General features: G+C 44.1%; 1 protein-coding gene across 1 annotated transcript in view; it reads left to right on the plus strand.

The window, feature by feature from the left end:
- The window catches only part of LOC311246678 (14-3-3 protein zeta/delta-like), a 53,597-nt gene that overhangs the window by 4,979 nt on the left and 31,633 nt on the right, over window positions 1-16,985 (plus strand). The window contains exon 2 of the mRNA XM_084336860.1: window positions 10,378-10,705. Within this exon, the coding sequence (XP_084192986.1) occupies window positions 10,394-10,705 (312 nt within the window). The 5' untranslated portion in view covers window positions 10,378-10,393. The remainder of the gene's footprint in view (window positions 1-10,377; window positions 10,706-16,985) is intronic.

The raw sequence follows: 16,985 nt of genomic DNA on the forward strand, positions 1-16,985 counted from the left end.
CTCTCTCACGGTTAGCTGCTTAGCTTTTAGCAGCCAACGCGACGTTCATTTAGATATTTAACGCGACGTTGGCATAAAGGAATGGCGACGATGCAACGCCTGTTATATGCATTTGACCCGTTGCGGGGAAAAAACTGCACAGACTTATATCGGCTCGCAAAATAGACGCTCTGTAGTGCTTTACAGCAGACGCAAACACTGCTGTAATTTCTACACGGAGTTTCACAATACTGGGCGCCGGCGGATATGACTCGCGGGGATTTTCAAAATAAGAGTATCGCAATATGAATCGATCTTTTTACGTTGTGTCGATCCTATTTGATTATTGATAATAGATCGATATATCGATCTGGATCGATGTATTGTCCCACCCCTAATAAAGATCTGCATAAAGACACGCACACGAGATTGAGAATAGCTTATAGCAGACTTAATGATGTTACTGTAGTGGCTACTGTATATAATTCACGGCGGTCCTACATGGAAGGACTCACTGTTGTATTTACTACATCTCCCATGACTCTTAGCGGGGGATGACGTAGCTTACGAGAGATGGGTCAAAGAGGAAGGGAAGCATTGTTAGCTAGCTTAACGCTAACGTTAGTTAAAGGTTTTTAACCGCGACGGGCATATAGTAATGGCGAGGACATAAAGCATGTTAAAGATGCATTTATTGGATGTGTTGCTCGCGGAGTTTACATAGAAACAGCGCGACTCCCAAGAGGAGTTAGTTATCACAGGCTGCAGAACGCAGGAAGAGCTGCCAAGCTGCTCACGTTATACGTTGCGTATGCTACCGGTATGTCTGTAGCCGCGTTTTGATTACGTCATCACAACAACACTTTAGGTTATGAACGTTACGTAACCCTGTTCTTTGACATTCAGTGATATATTTTCGGTGCTAAAACCCTTTCGGCCGAAAGTAGGCCTGCCACGATAACACATTTTGCTGGGCGATTAATTGCCCCCGAAAATATCGCGATAAGCGATATTATTGCGACCGGTTAGAGAATTTTTTTGAGAAATTTATTTCCCAAAACTTTTATTTTGAAGCCCACCGCTCCGTCTTTTCCGGTGTTTAAACTTTTATTTTGAAGCCCACCGACCGGACCGGAAGTATTGTTGCGATTATCCTAGCCGACAACTTGACTCGTCCGGTTGTGTTTTTTAGTTTTAACGTTAGCTACAGATGCAGCTACTACAGGCAATCAACGATGAGGAGGAAGCGTCAAAGCAGTATTATAATAGAATAGCTGTGGTGCGTAGGCACTGCAGCACGACTCGAAAACGACCCGTTATAATAAATTAATTCATGTTTAACTTGTCCCCGTCTCCAGTCCTTTGACTAGCCCCACCCGTTCATTGTAAACAATGATGCATGTAATTGTATTAACGTTATTCTGTGTTATTCTAACGTTACACTACAAATAACGCTACTTGGTTAAAAGGAGCAACACTATTGAGAAATGTAGTTAAGCTATGTGGTGTTGCCCCACGGAGCTCCTGTGCTGTGCTCTGTAGTAAAGCCAGCGGCAGCGGCCCGCCTCCCAACACGGACAGTGACTGACAAGGGGCACTGGTTCCGCCTCATTAAAACAAACGCGCAAATAGCAATTAATCGCGTCCGTCAAAATCATTGCATTCATTTAAATTATCGCGGCAATTAATCGATTTATTGCTTATCGCGGCAGGCCTAGCCGAAAGTGCCTTTTTAACCATTTTTGGCCGATAATTTTCGGTGGCCGAATATTCGGTGCATCCCTACTATTTTGTACACGTGATCTCAAGAAGGTGCTGAACGAGCTCAGTGGCAGTTTTTCATGTCTGGTAATTTTTTGCATGGTGTTATTCACTGTCAAAGATGCAAAGAAAAATCATAATTTATATTCTCCTTTAGTGTTTCCCACGGGATTTTCTTTGAGACTGTGGTGTCACTGGTGTGTGAACCTCGGCCCCTCTAGGGGGGTCCGGGGGCATGCATTTTAAAGTTAAATGCATCAATCTGGTGCACTTTGAGAGCAAAATAAAGAGGCTAGATCTATGATGAACTTTGTGCTCAAAACACAAAATCTACTAGACTAGTGCTTCCCAATCCTCTCCTTGAAGCACCCCAGCCGTTCAATGTATTTGTTCAATTCCACCACCAGCACACCTGATTCAACTTTATTAGTTGAATCAGGTGTGCTGGTGGTGGAATTTAACAACAAGAACGGCTGGGGTGTCTCGAGGAGAGGTTTGGGAACCACTGGACTAGAGCAGACATTTGAGCCATCAAAGAAATGAAGCAAAAGTGGTTACCTGTGTTGAACTGGTTTATTTTTTAGAAAATAAAAAAATATACTAGATTACTATTACGACTACTACCACTGCCAATACTACTGATGCATGCCAATACTACTGATGCATCCCTATTGACAAACTTTATATTTAAAAAAAAAAATCCATTACTAGGCCTGCCGCGATAAGCAATAAATCGATTAATTGCTGCGATAATTAAAATGAATGCAATGATTTTGACGGGCGCGATTAATTGCTATTTGCGCGTTTGTTTTAATGAGGCGGAACCAGTGCCGCTTGTCAGTCACTGTCCGTGTTGGGAGGCGGGTCGCTGACGTTACTAGAGTACAGCACGGGAGCCCCGTGGGGCAACGCCACAGCTTAACTACATTTCTCAATAGTGTGGCTCCTTTTAACCAAGTAGCATTATTTGTAGTGTAACGTTAGCTATTTTTAGACCCAAGTAGTTACTCGCTACTGCCCGGAGAAACTGGACTGCTAAATAAAGATGAAAGATAGAGCTTTGATTCTCATTCCATGCTAACAACATTAGCTAACAAACGAAATACAACGTATAGCATAGCTACAAGTACAACACAGAATAACGTTAATACAATTACATGCATCATTGTTTACAATGAACGGGTGGGGCTGGTCAAAGGACTGGACACGGGGACAAGTTAAACACGAATTAATTTATTATAACACTCCGGTAGTTTCGAGTCGTGCTGCAGTGCCTACGCACCACAGCTATTCTATTATATACTGCTTTGACGCTTCCTCCTCATCGTTGATTGCCTGTAGTAGCTGCATCTAACGTTAGTAGCTAACGTTAAAACTAACCTAAAGTTAGTTGTTCACCAACAATCTCAACATTTGTTATTAGCTCAAAAACAACCGGACGAGACATGTTGTCGGCTCATATGTTCTGCTTAGGATAATCGCAACAACAACAATACTTCCGGTCCGGTCGGTGGGCTTCAAAATAAAAGTCTAAAACCGGAAAAGACGGAGCGGTGGGCTTCAAAATAAAAGTTTTGGGAAATAAATTTCTCAAAAAAAATTCTCTAACCGGTCGCAATAATATCGCTTATCGCGATATTTTCGGGGGCAATTAATCGCCCAGCAAAATGTGTTATCGTGGCAGGCCTATCCATTACTTAGGTATGTATTTTAGGCGGATTTTCAGAAAATAGGGCTCGGGCCTAAGAGGTTAATGGCGAACGTGAGATAATCCAACAAGCGAGCTAGCTGGCTGCTGTCATTGCTAACGGCTAACGCTAGTGGACCAGGCTAGCGTATTTTCCGGTAACAAAAGCATTCGTTCTGAACGTTGCATCACTGATGCTTGAAATGTGTGAGCTTAGTGAACAACATGGCAAACGTACAATGGCTACCATGATGTAACATCTCCAGTCTTTCTTTTCCGTTCTCACTGCTGTTAACAGACTGCTATGCTACCTGGCTAGCTAGCGAGCTGTACCAAGCCTGCCGTTCAGCAGTGTAACAATTGATGGGTCCCATCTCAATACACTACAGTACAGTTGCCTGTAGAAACGAGGCAAATATATTTAGAGACAAAATCATATTTGCATAAACGATTACATTTTTAATGATTTACAGATTATAAAAAAATTTATGCCCATCCCTACACCGGTGTTACCGGTTACACCAGGCATTTTACAAGGGATGTTAATTTCACTGACATTTAACTACACATTAAGAAAACGATTAAGTTGTTAAGGAAGGGAAAAAAAGATGGCATGTTTTTGCAGTAAGATCCATCGACGGTAGTAATAACGTTATGCCTAACAACAACAATAAGATACATTTGACATCAGGCTAAATGTGGAAGCATCAATAATGCAACAGAGAAATAATACACCACTGAAATAGAGTAATTTCAACAAAGTCACAGTGCAGACAGACATGTCATCTAAGATATATGATACTTGGTTTCCTTCGGTAGTATCTAGGGATGGGAAAAAATGTATTTCACTGAAGTATCAATTATTATCTTTTTTATTTTAAGATTTCTTAATTGCCACACTGATTCCCAAATCAATATTTAACCTCATTAGATTGCCACGGCAAAGTAGCCAGGTGGAACGCAAAATATGTTTAGTCACCCGCGTTGAATCCGGTGGGGAGCATTAAGTGCACGGACATAGCCCATGTTTATAGACGCATGGAAATATTTCTCAATTGTCTACATTTTCTATCCATTCAAATGCTTGTTATGGGGCAGGGTTAGATCAAGCAAAGGAAACAAGGCCTTATTTGGTGTCACTCGGGGAGACAGTCTGTGACTGCCTTATTGGAGACTAGATGCAGACATGAGCCGCCAAGCTAACGTTACACAAACTTAGTCAGTTATTTTGGTTTCCTGCAACACATTGGCTTCATCCAGGGCTTCCATCCATTATAATCGGGAATATAAAGAATATACAATGTGGGTTACAATTAGTGGTCTGCAAGGGCCTTGAAATGAAGCCCGTACCCAGCCAGAGCCCGTGAACTTCAGGCCCTGCCCGAAAATAAGCCCGACTGTAAATAATATTTTAGGCCCTAGCCCGCGTGAAAACCAGATTTTTTTTTTATTTATTATTATTATTATTATTATTTTTTTTTAAATATTCGAAACACGGTTTTATATGAACTTAATAAATAAACAAAAACTAAAATGTTCAATAGGTCTACCTAAATAACAGATAGTGAAAACGAAAGAAACATTAATATATATATTATAACATATAGCCAAAAATTCTTTTATTTTTTTTGTTTTAAATATTCTAAACACTGTTTATATATTAACTTAATAAATAAACAAAAACGAAAATGTCCAATAGGTCTAACTAAATAACACATTATCATGCTGAAAACTAACAACCAGTATAGCCTTTTTTCGCAAATTCTATTTCCCAGCGCGAGTCAGCCTCGTAAAACTCGTAATTTGAAGGCTATATGGAATCTTCTTTGACACACACACACACACACGACACAATAGCCTACTCAGTCACTGTACAAACAAACAGAAAACATAAATCAGATTTCGAGCAGAGCAACATTTATATAATGAAAGCGCAACAGAACAGGGCAGCAGCGACGTCACCCCAGACACCAGCAAATAATAATAATCAAACTCACCACTTCGCTGTGTTGATGTCAGCAAGGCGTTGAACAACGTTAACAACGTTAACATCCAAGAACAAATTAAAACATTCGCCAACTGGCTATATTCCAACTTCAACCTATGCCGCTTCGGTCTGGTTAATTTGTTCATCATCCACCTGAGCCGCACGCTCCCCTCGAGTTATCATCCACCTGAGCCGCGCGCTCCCCTCGAGTTATCATCCACCTGAGCCGCGCGCTCCCCTCGAGTTATCATCCACCTGAGCCGCGCGCTCCCCTCGAGTTATCATCCACCTGAGCCGCGCGCTCCCCTCGAGTTATCATCCACCTGAGCCGCGCGCTCCCCTCGAGTTATCATCCACCTGAGCCGCGCGCTCCCCTCGAGTTATCCCTGCAGGCTGCGGAGGGAGACATCCAAATGTTTCCAAAAATGCAACTTTCCCTTATTTTTTATCTGTTAACCTATACATCTTGACTCCTCAGACACGAGGCTTTCACGCTCTGATGACAGCACTACGTTACGCGAAAATGAAACAGAAACTTAAGGTTAACCTATAACCCTAGTTATGAGTATAGCGAGCGCAAAAAAAAAAAAAAAGACGCAATAAAAATTTTTTTTTAAAGAGGGCACTGCCCGGCCCGGCCGAGCCCGAATTATTTATTTAAAAACAAAGCCCTACCCAGCCCGAACCCGTCGGGTCGGGTAGGGCCCCGTCGGGCTTGGGCAAGGTTGCAGTGCACTAGTTACAATGCATCTAGGTAAACGGCTATGTTTTGTACAGTACATAAATTGAATTTCAACATAACAAGCTAATCATTAGCTTATAGCTGCTAGCCCTAGCCATCACACACTAGTCCTCTGTCACTCCATAACGGTTAGCCTAGGCCTATCCAAAGGCTTCAATATAAACACAATACTGAAGCGTCAGGTTATCTGACTCATCTGCTTCATGTCAGGAAATATGTTCGAATTTAAGACGGTCAAGTATTAAAGTAAGTAAACAAAACCGCAATAAATCATATCAAATCAAGCGAATTTAATTGGCAGATAAGCATATCATCCCAGTCAAGTCGAGTCAAGAGTAGTCCAGCCCTAGTAGTATCATCTTTTCCAACATGAACGGTGCATGGCCCTTCAGCTGCAGATTATCCCAACTCGTTAAACTCTAACATTACAGCTGAGCAGGCTGCACTAGTTAACTAGCGCTAGTTTGAACATGGATCAGTGTAGTGGACCGATACCGGCTCTTTTAGGGCTGGGCGATATGACCAAAAACGTTATCGCGATAAAATTATAAAATTATTTTCATATAATTCGATATCGATAATTATCGTCGATATAATGTCTGTCAAGTTTAATTAACTTCTTATGCTGCTGCGAATGTCTCGAGTCGAGTTGATGTCGTCATCAGTCCGCGCACGTTAGCAGTTAGCCGACAAGCGGAATATCTCATGACAATGTAATAAATATGACACTAAAATACTCTCTTCCGCCACAATACATTGCAACGACGTCCACTGTATACCCACACTACTATAAACGTGGCCTCAGAATTCACGCCACACACATACTCGGCACGTAAATATATAAAACATCGCCGTGCAAGCTAGTTAACCTAGCCAGCCTGTTGCTTCTAAGCGGTGTATTCCATGACAATGTGCTAAATATGACACTAAAAAACTCTCTTCCGCCACAATATATTGAAACGACGTCCACTGTATACCCACACTACTATAAACGTGGCCTCAGAATTCACGCCACACACATACTCGGCACGTAAATATATAAAACATCGCCGTGCAAGCTAGTTAACCTAGCCAGCCTGTTGCTTCTAAGCGGTGTATTCCATGACAATGTGCTAAATATGACACTAAAAAACTCTCTTCCGCCACAATATATTGAAACGACGTCCACTGTATACCCACACTACTATAAACGTGGCCTCAGAATTCACGCCACACACATACTCGGCACGTAAATATATAAAACATCGCCGTGCAAGCTAATTAGCCTAGCAAGCCTTGTTGTTGAGTGAGTCCTACCTCTCTACCCAGAGGTGCAGCGCGGGTCTCCTTCGCTCTCGGCCATCTCCTTCACCGATTGGTTGTTAGTGCGTGCTCATATCCAAGCTTGTAAAATCGATATATCGAAACTTTGCGACCACGTTTCATGTTTATTTAGAGGAAATAATTTATCGCGATAGTTATCGTTATCGTTTTATCGCCCAGCCCTAGGCTCTTTGATAAATCTACAGACTAGTGTCCCTCTGCGCAATCTTGCCATGTAACACATTAAGTTAAACAGCAGACTCCAAATTTCTTCAAATCATATTGAGTAGTAGGCCAGAAGCATTTGGCAGGTTGCTGACAACAAATCTAGCTACAGAGTACAGAGTGGGTGTGTACAAAAAATTAGAGAGCCAGCTGAGAGAAACCCGGTATTTGTTCGAGAGCAGCAGCGTTTGGGAGCAAGTAATGTAATCTTGTATGCCACATCTTGCTTTTTAAAATAATCCGCTATGGACCGCTTAATTTTTTTAACGTGGTAACAGCTAAATGGATTGATTTGTGAAGTTCTGTCCTCTACTTTGGAGAACGTGAATCCCATGCCCTTGCACAAATAAGACCATGTGAAATTGTATCTCTCAAAGCTTTGATCACGATACTTTGGTCAATTGCATCATAGACATAGCCTGTAGCTAACATTATCAGTCATCCCACCATAGCCTGTAGCTAACATGATCAGTTATTCCACCATAGCCTGTAGCTAACATGGTCAGTTATCCCACCATAGCCTGTAGCTAACATCAGTTATCCCACCATAGCTTGTAGCTAACATCAGTTATCCCACCATAGCCTGTAGCTAACATGATCAGTTATCCCACCATAGCCTGTAGCTAACATCAGTTATCCCACCATAGCCTGTAGCTAACATCAGTTATCCCACCATAGCCTGTAGCTAACATCAGTTATCCCACCATAGCCTGTAGCTAACATCAGTTATCCCACCATAGCTTGTAGCTAACATCAGTTATCCCACCATAGCCTGTAGCTAACATGATCAGTTATCCCACCATAGCCTGTAGCTAACATCAGTTATCCCACCATAGCTTGTAGCTAACATCAGTTATCCCACCATAGCCTGTAGCTAACATGATCAGTTATCCCACCATAGCCTGTAGCTAACATGATCAGTTATCCCACCATAGCCTGTAGCTAACATCAGTTATCCCACCATAGCTTGTAGCTAACATCAGTTATCCCACCATAGCTTGTAGCTAACATCAGTCATCCCACCATAGCCTGTAGCTAACATGATCAGTTATCCCACCATAGCCTGTAGCTAACATGATCAGTTATCCCACCATAGCCTGTAGCTAACATCAGTTATCCCACCATAGCTTGTAGCTAACATCAGTTATCCCACCATAGCCTGTAGCTAACATGATCAGTTATCCCACCATAGCCTGTAGCTAACATGATCAGTTATCCCACCATAGCCTGTAGCTAACATCAGTTATCCCACCATAGCTTGTAGCTAACATCAGTTATCCCACCATAGCTTGTAGCTAACATCAGTCATCCCACCATAGCCTGTAGCTAACATGATCAGTTATCCCACCATAGCCTGTAGCTAACATGATCAGTTATCCCACCATAGCCTGTAGCTAACATGATCAGTTATCCCACCATAGCCTGTAGCTAACATCAGTTATCCCACCATAGCTTCTAGCTAACATCAGTTATCCCACCATAGCTTGTAGCTAACATCAGTCATCCCACCATAGCCTGTAGCTAACATGATCAGTTATCCCACCATAGCCTGTAGCTAACATCAGTTATCCCACCATAGCTTGTAGCTAACACCAGTTATCCCACCATAGCTTGTAGCTAACATCAGTCATCCCACCATAGCTTGTAGCTAACATCACTCATCCCACCATAGCCTGTAGCTAACATGATCAGTTATCCCACCATAGCCAGTGCTTGCATCTCTCCCTCTTTCAGCAATGAGCACTGAGCAGCCATGGAGGATGCAAAGCTCTTTGCCCTATATTTTTCTGCGCTCTCTCTCGCTCTCAAGCTCTCGCTCACAGCCCATGGCATGTACCTCCCTGTCATACTAATTGCTCCCTGTACCACAGCCTTGAATAGCCATGGCGGACTGCAGTGATTCCCCCAGAAAGATTTCTTGACCAGGAACAAAAGCCACTGAAATAGCATTTAGATTATGTGACTGTTAAATTCTCCATGAAAACCAATACAAATTATATTCTTTTGCACAAGGAGGCAGCTCTTGCAAAGGGGTAATCGCAGGTGGACACATCCTGTGCACCTCTCAAACTAATGGTTTCCTCTCCCTTCCAGTGATTAGCCCTGGTGCACTCTTCCTTTTGCCCTGTACTCACTCTTTCGTGGACGAGAGCAGGATGGACTCAAATCTGCCCTACATCTCCCTCGCAGCCACGGAGAGCGAGAGCGAAGTGGAATCAGAGTGGCTTGTTGCAGAAAGCTGCTACGGCTTCTTCCCCACCATATTAAATCGCAAGATTGACCATATTCCCACACGGCGGCCATTTTGCTCTTATGACATGCTCGGGTTGGGATTCCTTCCTGCGGGATCAGGGCGGAAAGGAATCCCAACCAGAGTATGACTTAGTTAATAATATAGGATACATTTTGCCCCAGACTCGGTCTTAGTTAAGTTGGCTCACCCTGGGATCCGGGCTCGTTATATCACATCGTGTTTTCTCCTGAAACCAGGATCTCAACGCTTCGATCTAACACCATGCTCAATTGTACAGCCCTGTCCTATTCTGTTCTATTGTACTTTTATTTTAATTTAGTTTATAAATCCCATTAAATTTTATTCTACCTTAATTGTCTTGTCAATGTTGATGCACCAAACGACCAAAACAAATTCCTTGTATGTGCAAACTTGGCAATGAAGACCTTTCTGCCCCCCAGCCTCCAGTGAGCAGCCATGGGTGAAAAGACTGACGTGGTCCAGAAGGAGCTGGTGCAGAAGGCCAAGCTGGCGGAGCAGGCGGAGCGCTACGACGACATGGCCTCCGCCATGAAGCTGGTGACGGAGGAGGGCAACGAGCTGTCCAACGAGGAGCGCAACCTGCTGTCGGTGGCCTACAAGAACGTGGTGGGCGCCCGGCGCTCCTCATGGCGCGTGGTGTCCAGCATCGAGCAGAAGACCGAGGGCAGCGACAAGAAGCAGGCCATGGCCAAGGAGTACCGGGAAAAGATCGAGAAGGAGCTGAAGGACATCTGCAACGACGTGCTGGTGAGAGGGGGAGGGGCTTGTGACGCGTGGCGGCGGCGGGTTTGAAAATGTATATATCTCTCGTCGCCTTCTTAGAAATAATTGCTTTGTGTCACTTTTTTATGAGAAATTACGTTTTTGCCCAAGTCATCTCTTCATGATGCTGACCAGTGGGCACCTCTGTTGAAATAGCCTACATCCTTAATTGAGAAGATCATGCTGTTCCTACCTAGAAATTATTAATACATAATTTGGTTCAGTTTACTGTTTTTCTCAAAACTAGAAAATATGACTTAAGCCATTATTTTAAGAAGGTATATTTATGTAGGTAAGGTATGTATATATGTAGAACTCGATCAATCAATATCTGAAGCCTGAAAAATTATAATCAAGCCAGTCCTCTATTGTCTTGATTAATTGATTCACCTACTCATCAGTAACAAATAGTACAATAATCTGCATAATGTAGGTAAAGTACTCTAGCAAACCTCCTCTTAATATTACATTAATGGAATGGTTTCATTAACTCATCTCCCGCCAATGACGTGTTACCACGTCATTCTCCGCCATGCGTAATCTGCCAATGACGTCTTACAGCGTCTTTGAGATCAATATTTCAAATTTCTGTCATGGTATTCACATTTCACCCACGGAGTCTTGACTGGTGCTGTAGATCTCCGCTCAACTCTCCAACGCTTCAATACCGCCACCTGGTGGCCGATCGGCGAGTTGCCAAAACCGGAAGTGGCCGGAAGTGCTTAGTCCGTCCGCTATTCCGTCCGGCCACTCGCTATAGCTCGCCGGACTCTATCCAGACACTGTGCATATCGATCCGTTGCCATAACTCAATAAACAACATGATTGGACGTATATTAGTATTATACAAACCGGAACTGGATCACCTAGATCAACATCCCATAATAGCGATCTTTTTGCTCCAGTATCATCCCCCATCGCTACGAGGAGACTGGGGTGAGTTTCAGCGTTTTTCTTTACCATTTTCGATACAAACTGCTCTGATCAATATATCACCTATAGTACATGAATCATTTAACGTCGGCCATTGCATTATAAACGACCCCCCCCCCCCCCCCCCCGGTCACCAGCAGATGACCAGTCATGACGTTTAGGATCATGTACATGTGACATTTTTGATGTAACGTTGATCGGTATCAAACTGCATTTGATCATCTAATATATGCATTTATGGCTATATCTCACGTTCTATGAAATACAGCAGAAAACGATAAAAACGTATTTATACTCTGGACGGTATTTTAGTATGAATGTGTGAATGAAAAAGTAAAACGTTCCTACATCCTGAACGATAGATAATTGACGTTGAATGGGCCATAGTAATGTCAATTTAGCAATACAATTTAAAAAGTTATAGCCCTGCAAAGAAGGTGAACATCTCCATAGACAAATAGTGCTGAGGCTACAAGGATAAATATAAGCTCCGGCAGAGAATGGGTTAAGCATGACGTTGCTCTTATACAAAGTTGCCATCCTGTGAGCTGCCACTAGGGGCAAAGTGGCTAACCTTGCGAGTTATCAAAGGCAGAGATTTACTTAGCCGCTGCTCTTTTCTCTGACTGCCAGACCTACATGTTGTCGGTGACGCCCAGTGAAAGGTTTGAATCAGCTGCACGTAGGTCTCGCCGTGGCTAGGTCTGTGAGGCGCTGCGTGACATCGCTGGTCTGTGAGGCGCTGCGTGACATCGCTGGTCTGTGAGGCGCTGCGTGACATCGCTGGTCTGTGAGGCGCTGCGTGACATCACTGGTCTGAGAGGCGCTGCGTGACATCACTGGTCTGTGAGGCGCTGCGTGACATCGCTGGTCTGTGAGGCGCTGCGTGACATCGCTGGTCTGTGAGGCGCTGCGTGACATCGCTGGTCTGTGCGGCGCTGCGTGACATCGCTGGTCTGTGAGGCGCTGCGTGACATCGCTGGTCTGTGAGGCGCTCCGTGACATCGCTGGTCTGTGAGGCGCTGCGTGACATCGCTGGTCTGTGAGGCGCTGCGTGACATCGCTGGTCTGTGAGGCGCTCCGTGACATCGCTGGTCTGTGAGGCGCTGCGTGACATCGCTGGTCTGAGGCGCTTCGCATCCAAAAACATACTCTATTGAAGATTAGTTACTTCATGACCTGTCGGCAATACAAATATTCATAGATGCCATTATGAGTGTATTCAGAATAAGCTAGGGATGGGACTTTCTAGCAAAAGTGTTTCGAAAATTTGTGTTTAATAATATCGAATATTCGCGCCCCCCCCCCCCCCCCCCCCCCCCCCCCCGGCCTCTAGCTCATTACTACATTCCTCTTATCTACCCCTGTGTGAAGAGTTGGAGAAGGTGAGACGGAAAGGTGTCGCAGACAAGAAGAGGTCCTCTTCCTAATTTCCTAATCACCAAAGTCGGTCTTTAATTAGAGGAGACAAAAAGAGAATCATCAACGTCTGTCTTTAATTAGAGGAGACAAAAAGAGAATCATCAACGTCTGTCTTTAATTAGAGACAAAAAGAGAATCATCAACGTCTGTCTTTAATTGGAGGAGACAAAAAGAATCATCAAAGTCCGTCTTTAATTAGAGGAGACAAAAAGAGAATCATCAAAGTCTGTCTTTAATTAGAGGAGACAAAAAGAGAATCATCAACGTCTGTCTTTAATTAGAGGAGACAAAAAGAGAATCATCAAAGTCCGTCTTTAATTAGAGGAGACAAAAAGAGAATCATCAAAGTCTGTCTTTAATTAGAGGAGACAAAAAGAGAATCATCAACGTCTGTCTTTAATTAGAGACAAAAAGAGAATCATCAAAGTCAGTCTTTAATTAGAGGAGACAAAAAGAGAATCATCAACGTCTGTCTTTAATTAGAGACAAAAAGAGAATCATCAAAGTCAGTCTTTAATTAGAGGGGACAAAAAGAGAATCATCAAAGTCTGTCTTTAATTAGAGGGGACAAAGAGAATCCCCAAAGTCTGTCTTTAATTGGGAGACAAAAAGAGAATCATCAACGTCTGTCTTTAATTAGAGGAGACAAAAAGAGAATCATCAAAGTCCGTCTTTAATTAGAGGGGACAAAAAGAGAATCATCAAAGTCTGTCTTTAATTAGAGGGGACAAAAAGAGAATCATCAAAGTCTGTCTTTAATTAGAGGGGACAAAAAGAGAATCATCAAAGTCTGTCTTTAATTAGAGGAGACAAAAAGAGGATGTGAGACATTGAGGAAAGACTCCGGGACCTATACCGTCCTCCAAGCTTCCACTTTCCTCCCCCAGGTAACATGTATGTAAAATGCTTTTTTAAATCCTGAAAAGGATTCGCATAGATCTCCAAGCTTGATTTGTATTTTCCATCTACCTGACGACGACGATCTGAAATTGTATCGTCTTTGCTTAATGCTTACATGCTCATCCTTGTAGTTTTCAAATCAGTTAGTCGTATCACTTGGTTGGTGTTATGTGCCCCCCCCATGCTGGATGATTTATTTCCTGACAAATGATCAGCACATCTCAGGTAAACACTAGATTTAAAGAGTCTCTTTTTGCATTATTGCATACGTGTTGCAGATCAACAAATCTTATTAAAACTATTAGTCGACTCGGGACTCAGTCGAGAACGGCCCTAATTATCAAGAGGATGTAAGGAAGGTAGTAGCACGGTGTTCCACGACCCGTGTTCCCCTCCCCCGACGGTCCCTCCCCTGACGGTCCCCGCACCGTGACTGCTATAGCCTGCTGTGGCTTTAGAATCTGCACTTCCTTGTTTGATCAGCAAATCGGTCTGTTTGCACTCAGGTGATGTAGGCTCTGCCCCCGGGGGACGATGGAAATGTGAGATGGAAGAGAAAGCATTACCTCATACGGTGCAGGAAACCACATGTAACTGTGCCGCCCGCTCCCCTTGAGTCATACGGGCGCCAGCTAGGCCTGGCTCAGTCTGGTTTCTGCTCGACAGTCTCTAGTAGGGCGCCAGCTAGGCCTGGCTCAGTCTGGTTTCTGCTCGACAGTCTCTAGTAGGGCTGCAGCTAGGCCTGGCTCAGTCTGGTTTCTGCTCGACAGTCTCTAGTAGGGCTGCAGCTAGGCCTGGCGTAGTCTGGTTTCTGCTCGACAGTCTCTAGTAGGGCGCCAGCTAGGCCTGGCGTAGTCTGGTTTCTGCTCGACAGTCTCTAGTAGGGCTGCAGCTAGGCCTGGCGTAGTCTGGTTTCTGCTCGACAGTCTCTAGTAGGGCTGCAGCTAGGCCTGGCGTAGTCTGGTTTCTGCTCGACAGTCTCTAGTAGGGCTGCAGCTAGGCCTGGCTCAGTCTGGTTTCTGCTCGACAGTCTCTAGTAGGGCTGCAGCTAGGCCTGGCGTAGTCTGGTTTCTGCTCGACAGTCTCTAGTAGGGCTGCAGCTAGGCCTGGCTCAGTCTGGTTTCTGCTCGACAGTCTCTAGTAGGGCTGCAGCTAGGCCTGGCTCAGTCTGGTTTCTGCTCGACAGTCTCTAGTAGGGCTGCAGCTAGGCCTGGCTCAGTCTGGTTTCTGCTCGACGGTCTCTAGTAGGGCTGCAGCTAGGCCTGGCTCAGTCTGGTTTCTGCTCGACAGTCTCTAGTAGGGCTGCAGCTAGGCCTGGCTCAGTCTGGTTTCTGCTCGACGGTCTCTAGTAGGGCTGCAGCACGATTCTTGCCAAAATGTGAATCACAATGTTTCTCCCTAAGAATTGAGATCACGAAGATTCTACACGATTCTTATTTTTTCAATAAAAACATTTATTGCACTCTTTCCTAAACGGACAACATAACATATATGAAAGTGCTTGACTTAAACTTAAGTCTCTTGTAACATACAAAATAACTTGAGTCTCTTTTCCCCTCTTACTCCCGTGCGCGGGACGTGCGTGCGTCGCGCCACTTTGCTCTCGTCAGTCAGCTCAGGGCGTCATTTGACAAGCGTTCCCTCAAATGACTACCTTCGGTTCTGACCTTTGCCCCGACTCTAGCGTCAGAATGTTATGAAGTTGACGGCCATTTTGGATAACATGCTGTTTTACCGGTACGCACATAACAAAACATCTACAAAAAGAATTCCGTGGGATTTTTATAAACTTTGTCTATAAGACTTCAGGCTATGAAACCGTTGTGTTGTCCAGCTTCTACCTCATCTGGAACCCAAAAACTGGAATCTGGCGAAGTCAACACAAAAGTACGAAAATATATTTAATGTTGAATTAATAGTGCGTATTGCTTTACATCGTTTAAGTGTGATTGATATCGCAACTGGGATTGTTCCGAAGGAAATAAGTCAACGCATGAATGCAGCGTGACGTGAATGCATAGGGGAATAGGAGCGAGTGTTTTAATGCAACAGATCTCCAATATACTGTGTGGATTTTCCTCCCCACACCTAGTAAATACAGTGCGTTTTCAAACCGCAGATCCCACAGTTCCGAAACCCCCCCCCCCCCAAACAAACCGGCATGGCTAACCGGTGTGGAGCGAACGTGAAGATAATCCACAGGTAATTCACTTCAGATTACTTGCTGCTGGCAAAGCGACGGGTAATCCAGAGTGTTTTTGGATGGAGAACACAGACGGTCAAGAATGTCGTCGGACGCCCATTTTGACATGCCGATGCAGGGTAGTGACATTAATTAGAGTTCCATGGAGGTGTGCCGGAGCCGGGCCCGGGGATCCTCTCCCTGAGAGGCCTCTGGCACCTAGATGGAATGGAACCCTAATTAACGTTATTAACTACACCTATATTTACCCTGCGTTTGGCATGTCAAAATGGCCGCTGTGAAAGGGCCCTGCGTATCAAACATAATTTAAAAGATAATGTGTTGGCAGACGCCTAGGCTAGCTAACAGCTAGTGTTACAGAGACCTTTCTTGATAAACTCGTTTTTCCTCAAAAGACATTTGCTCGACTTATTTTATTTCATCTGCAGGTTCTGTTCTTGGATGTTTAGCCATGTTTTTTTTTTTGTTTTTTTTCTTCCAACTCGCCGCTACCGAGAGCGGCACCGTTGCCTCTCGTTTGCTTAGTTTCCTGCCAGAACGTTACATACTGGGCAGAACGGAGGACCAGGCCACTAAACTAGTAGAGAAGCGCTTACAGAACGGAGGGCCAGGCCACCAAACTAGTAGAGAAGTGCTTACAGAACGGAGGACCAGGCCACCAAACTAGTAGAGAAGTGCTTACAGAACGGAGGACCAGGCCACCAAACTAGTAGAGAAGTGCTTACAGAACGGAGGACCAGGCCACTAAACTAGTAGAGAAGTGCTTACAGAACGGAGGACCAGGCCACCAAACTAGTAGAGAAGTGC

Source organism: Notolepis coatsorum (genome assembly GCF_963971535.1).
Source record: "Notolepis coatsorum genome assembly, chromosome: 19".
In the NCBI taxonomy this organism is placed as follows: Eukaryota; Metazoa; Chordata; class Actinopteri; order Aulopiformes; family Paralepididae; genus Notolepis; species Notolepis coatsorum.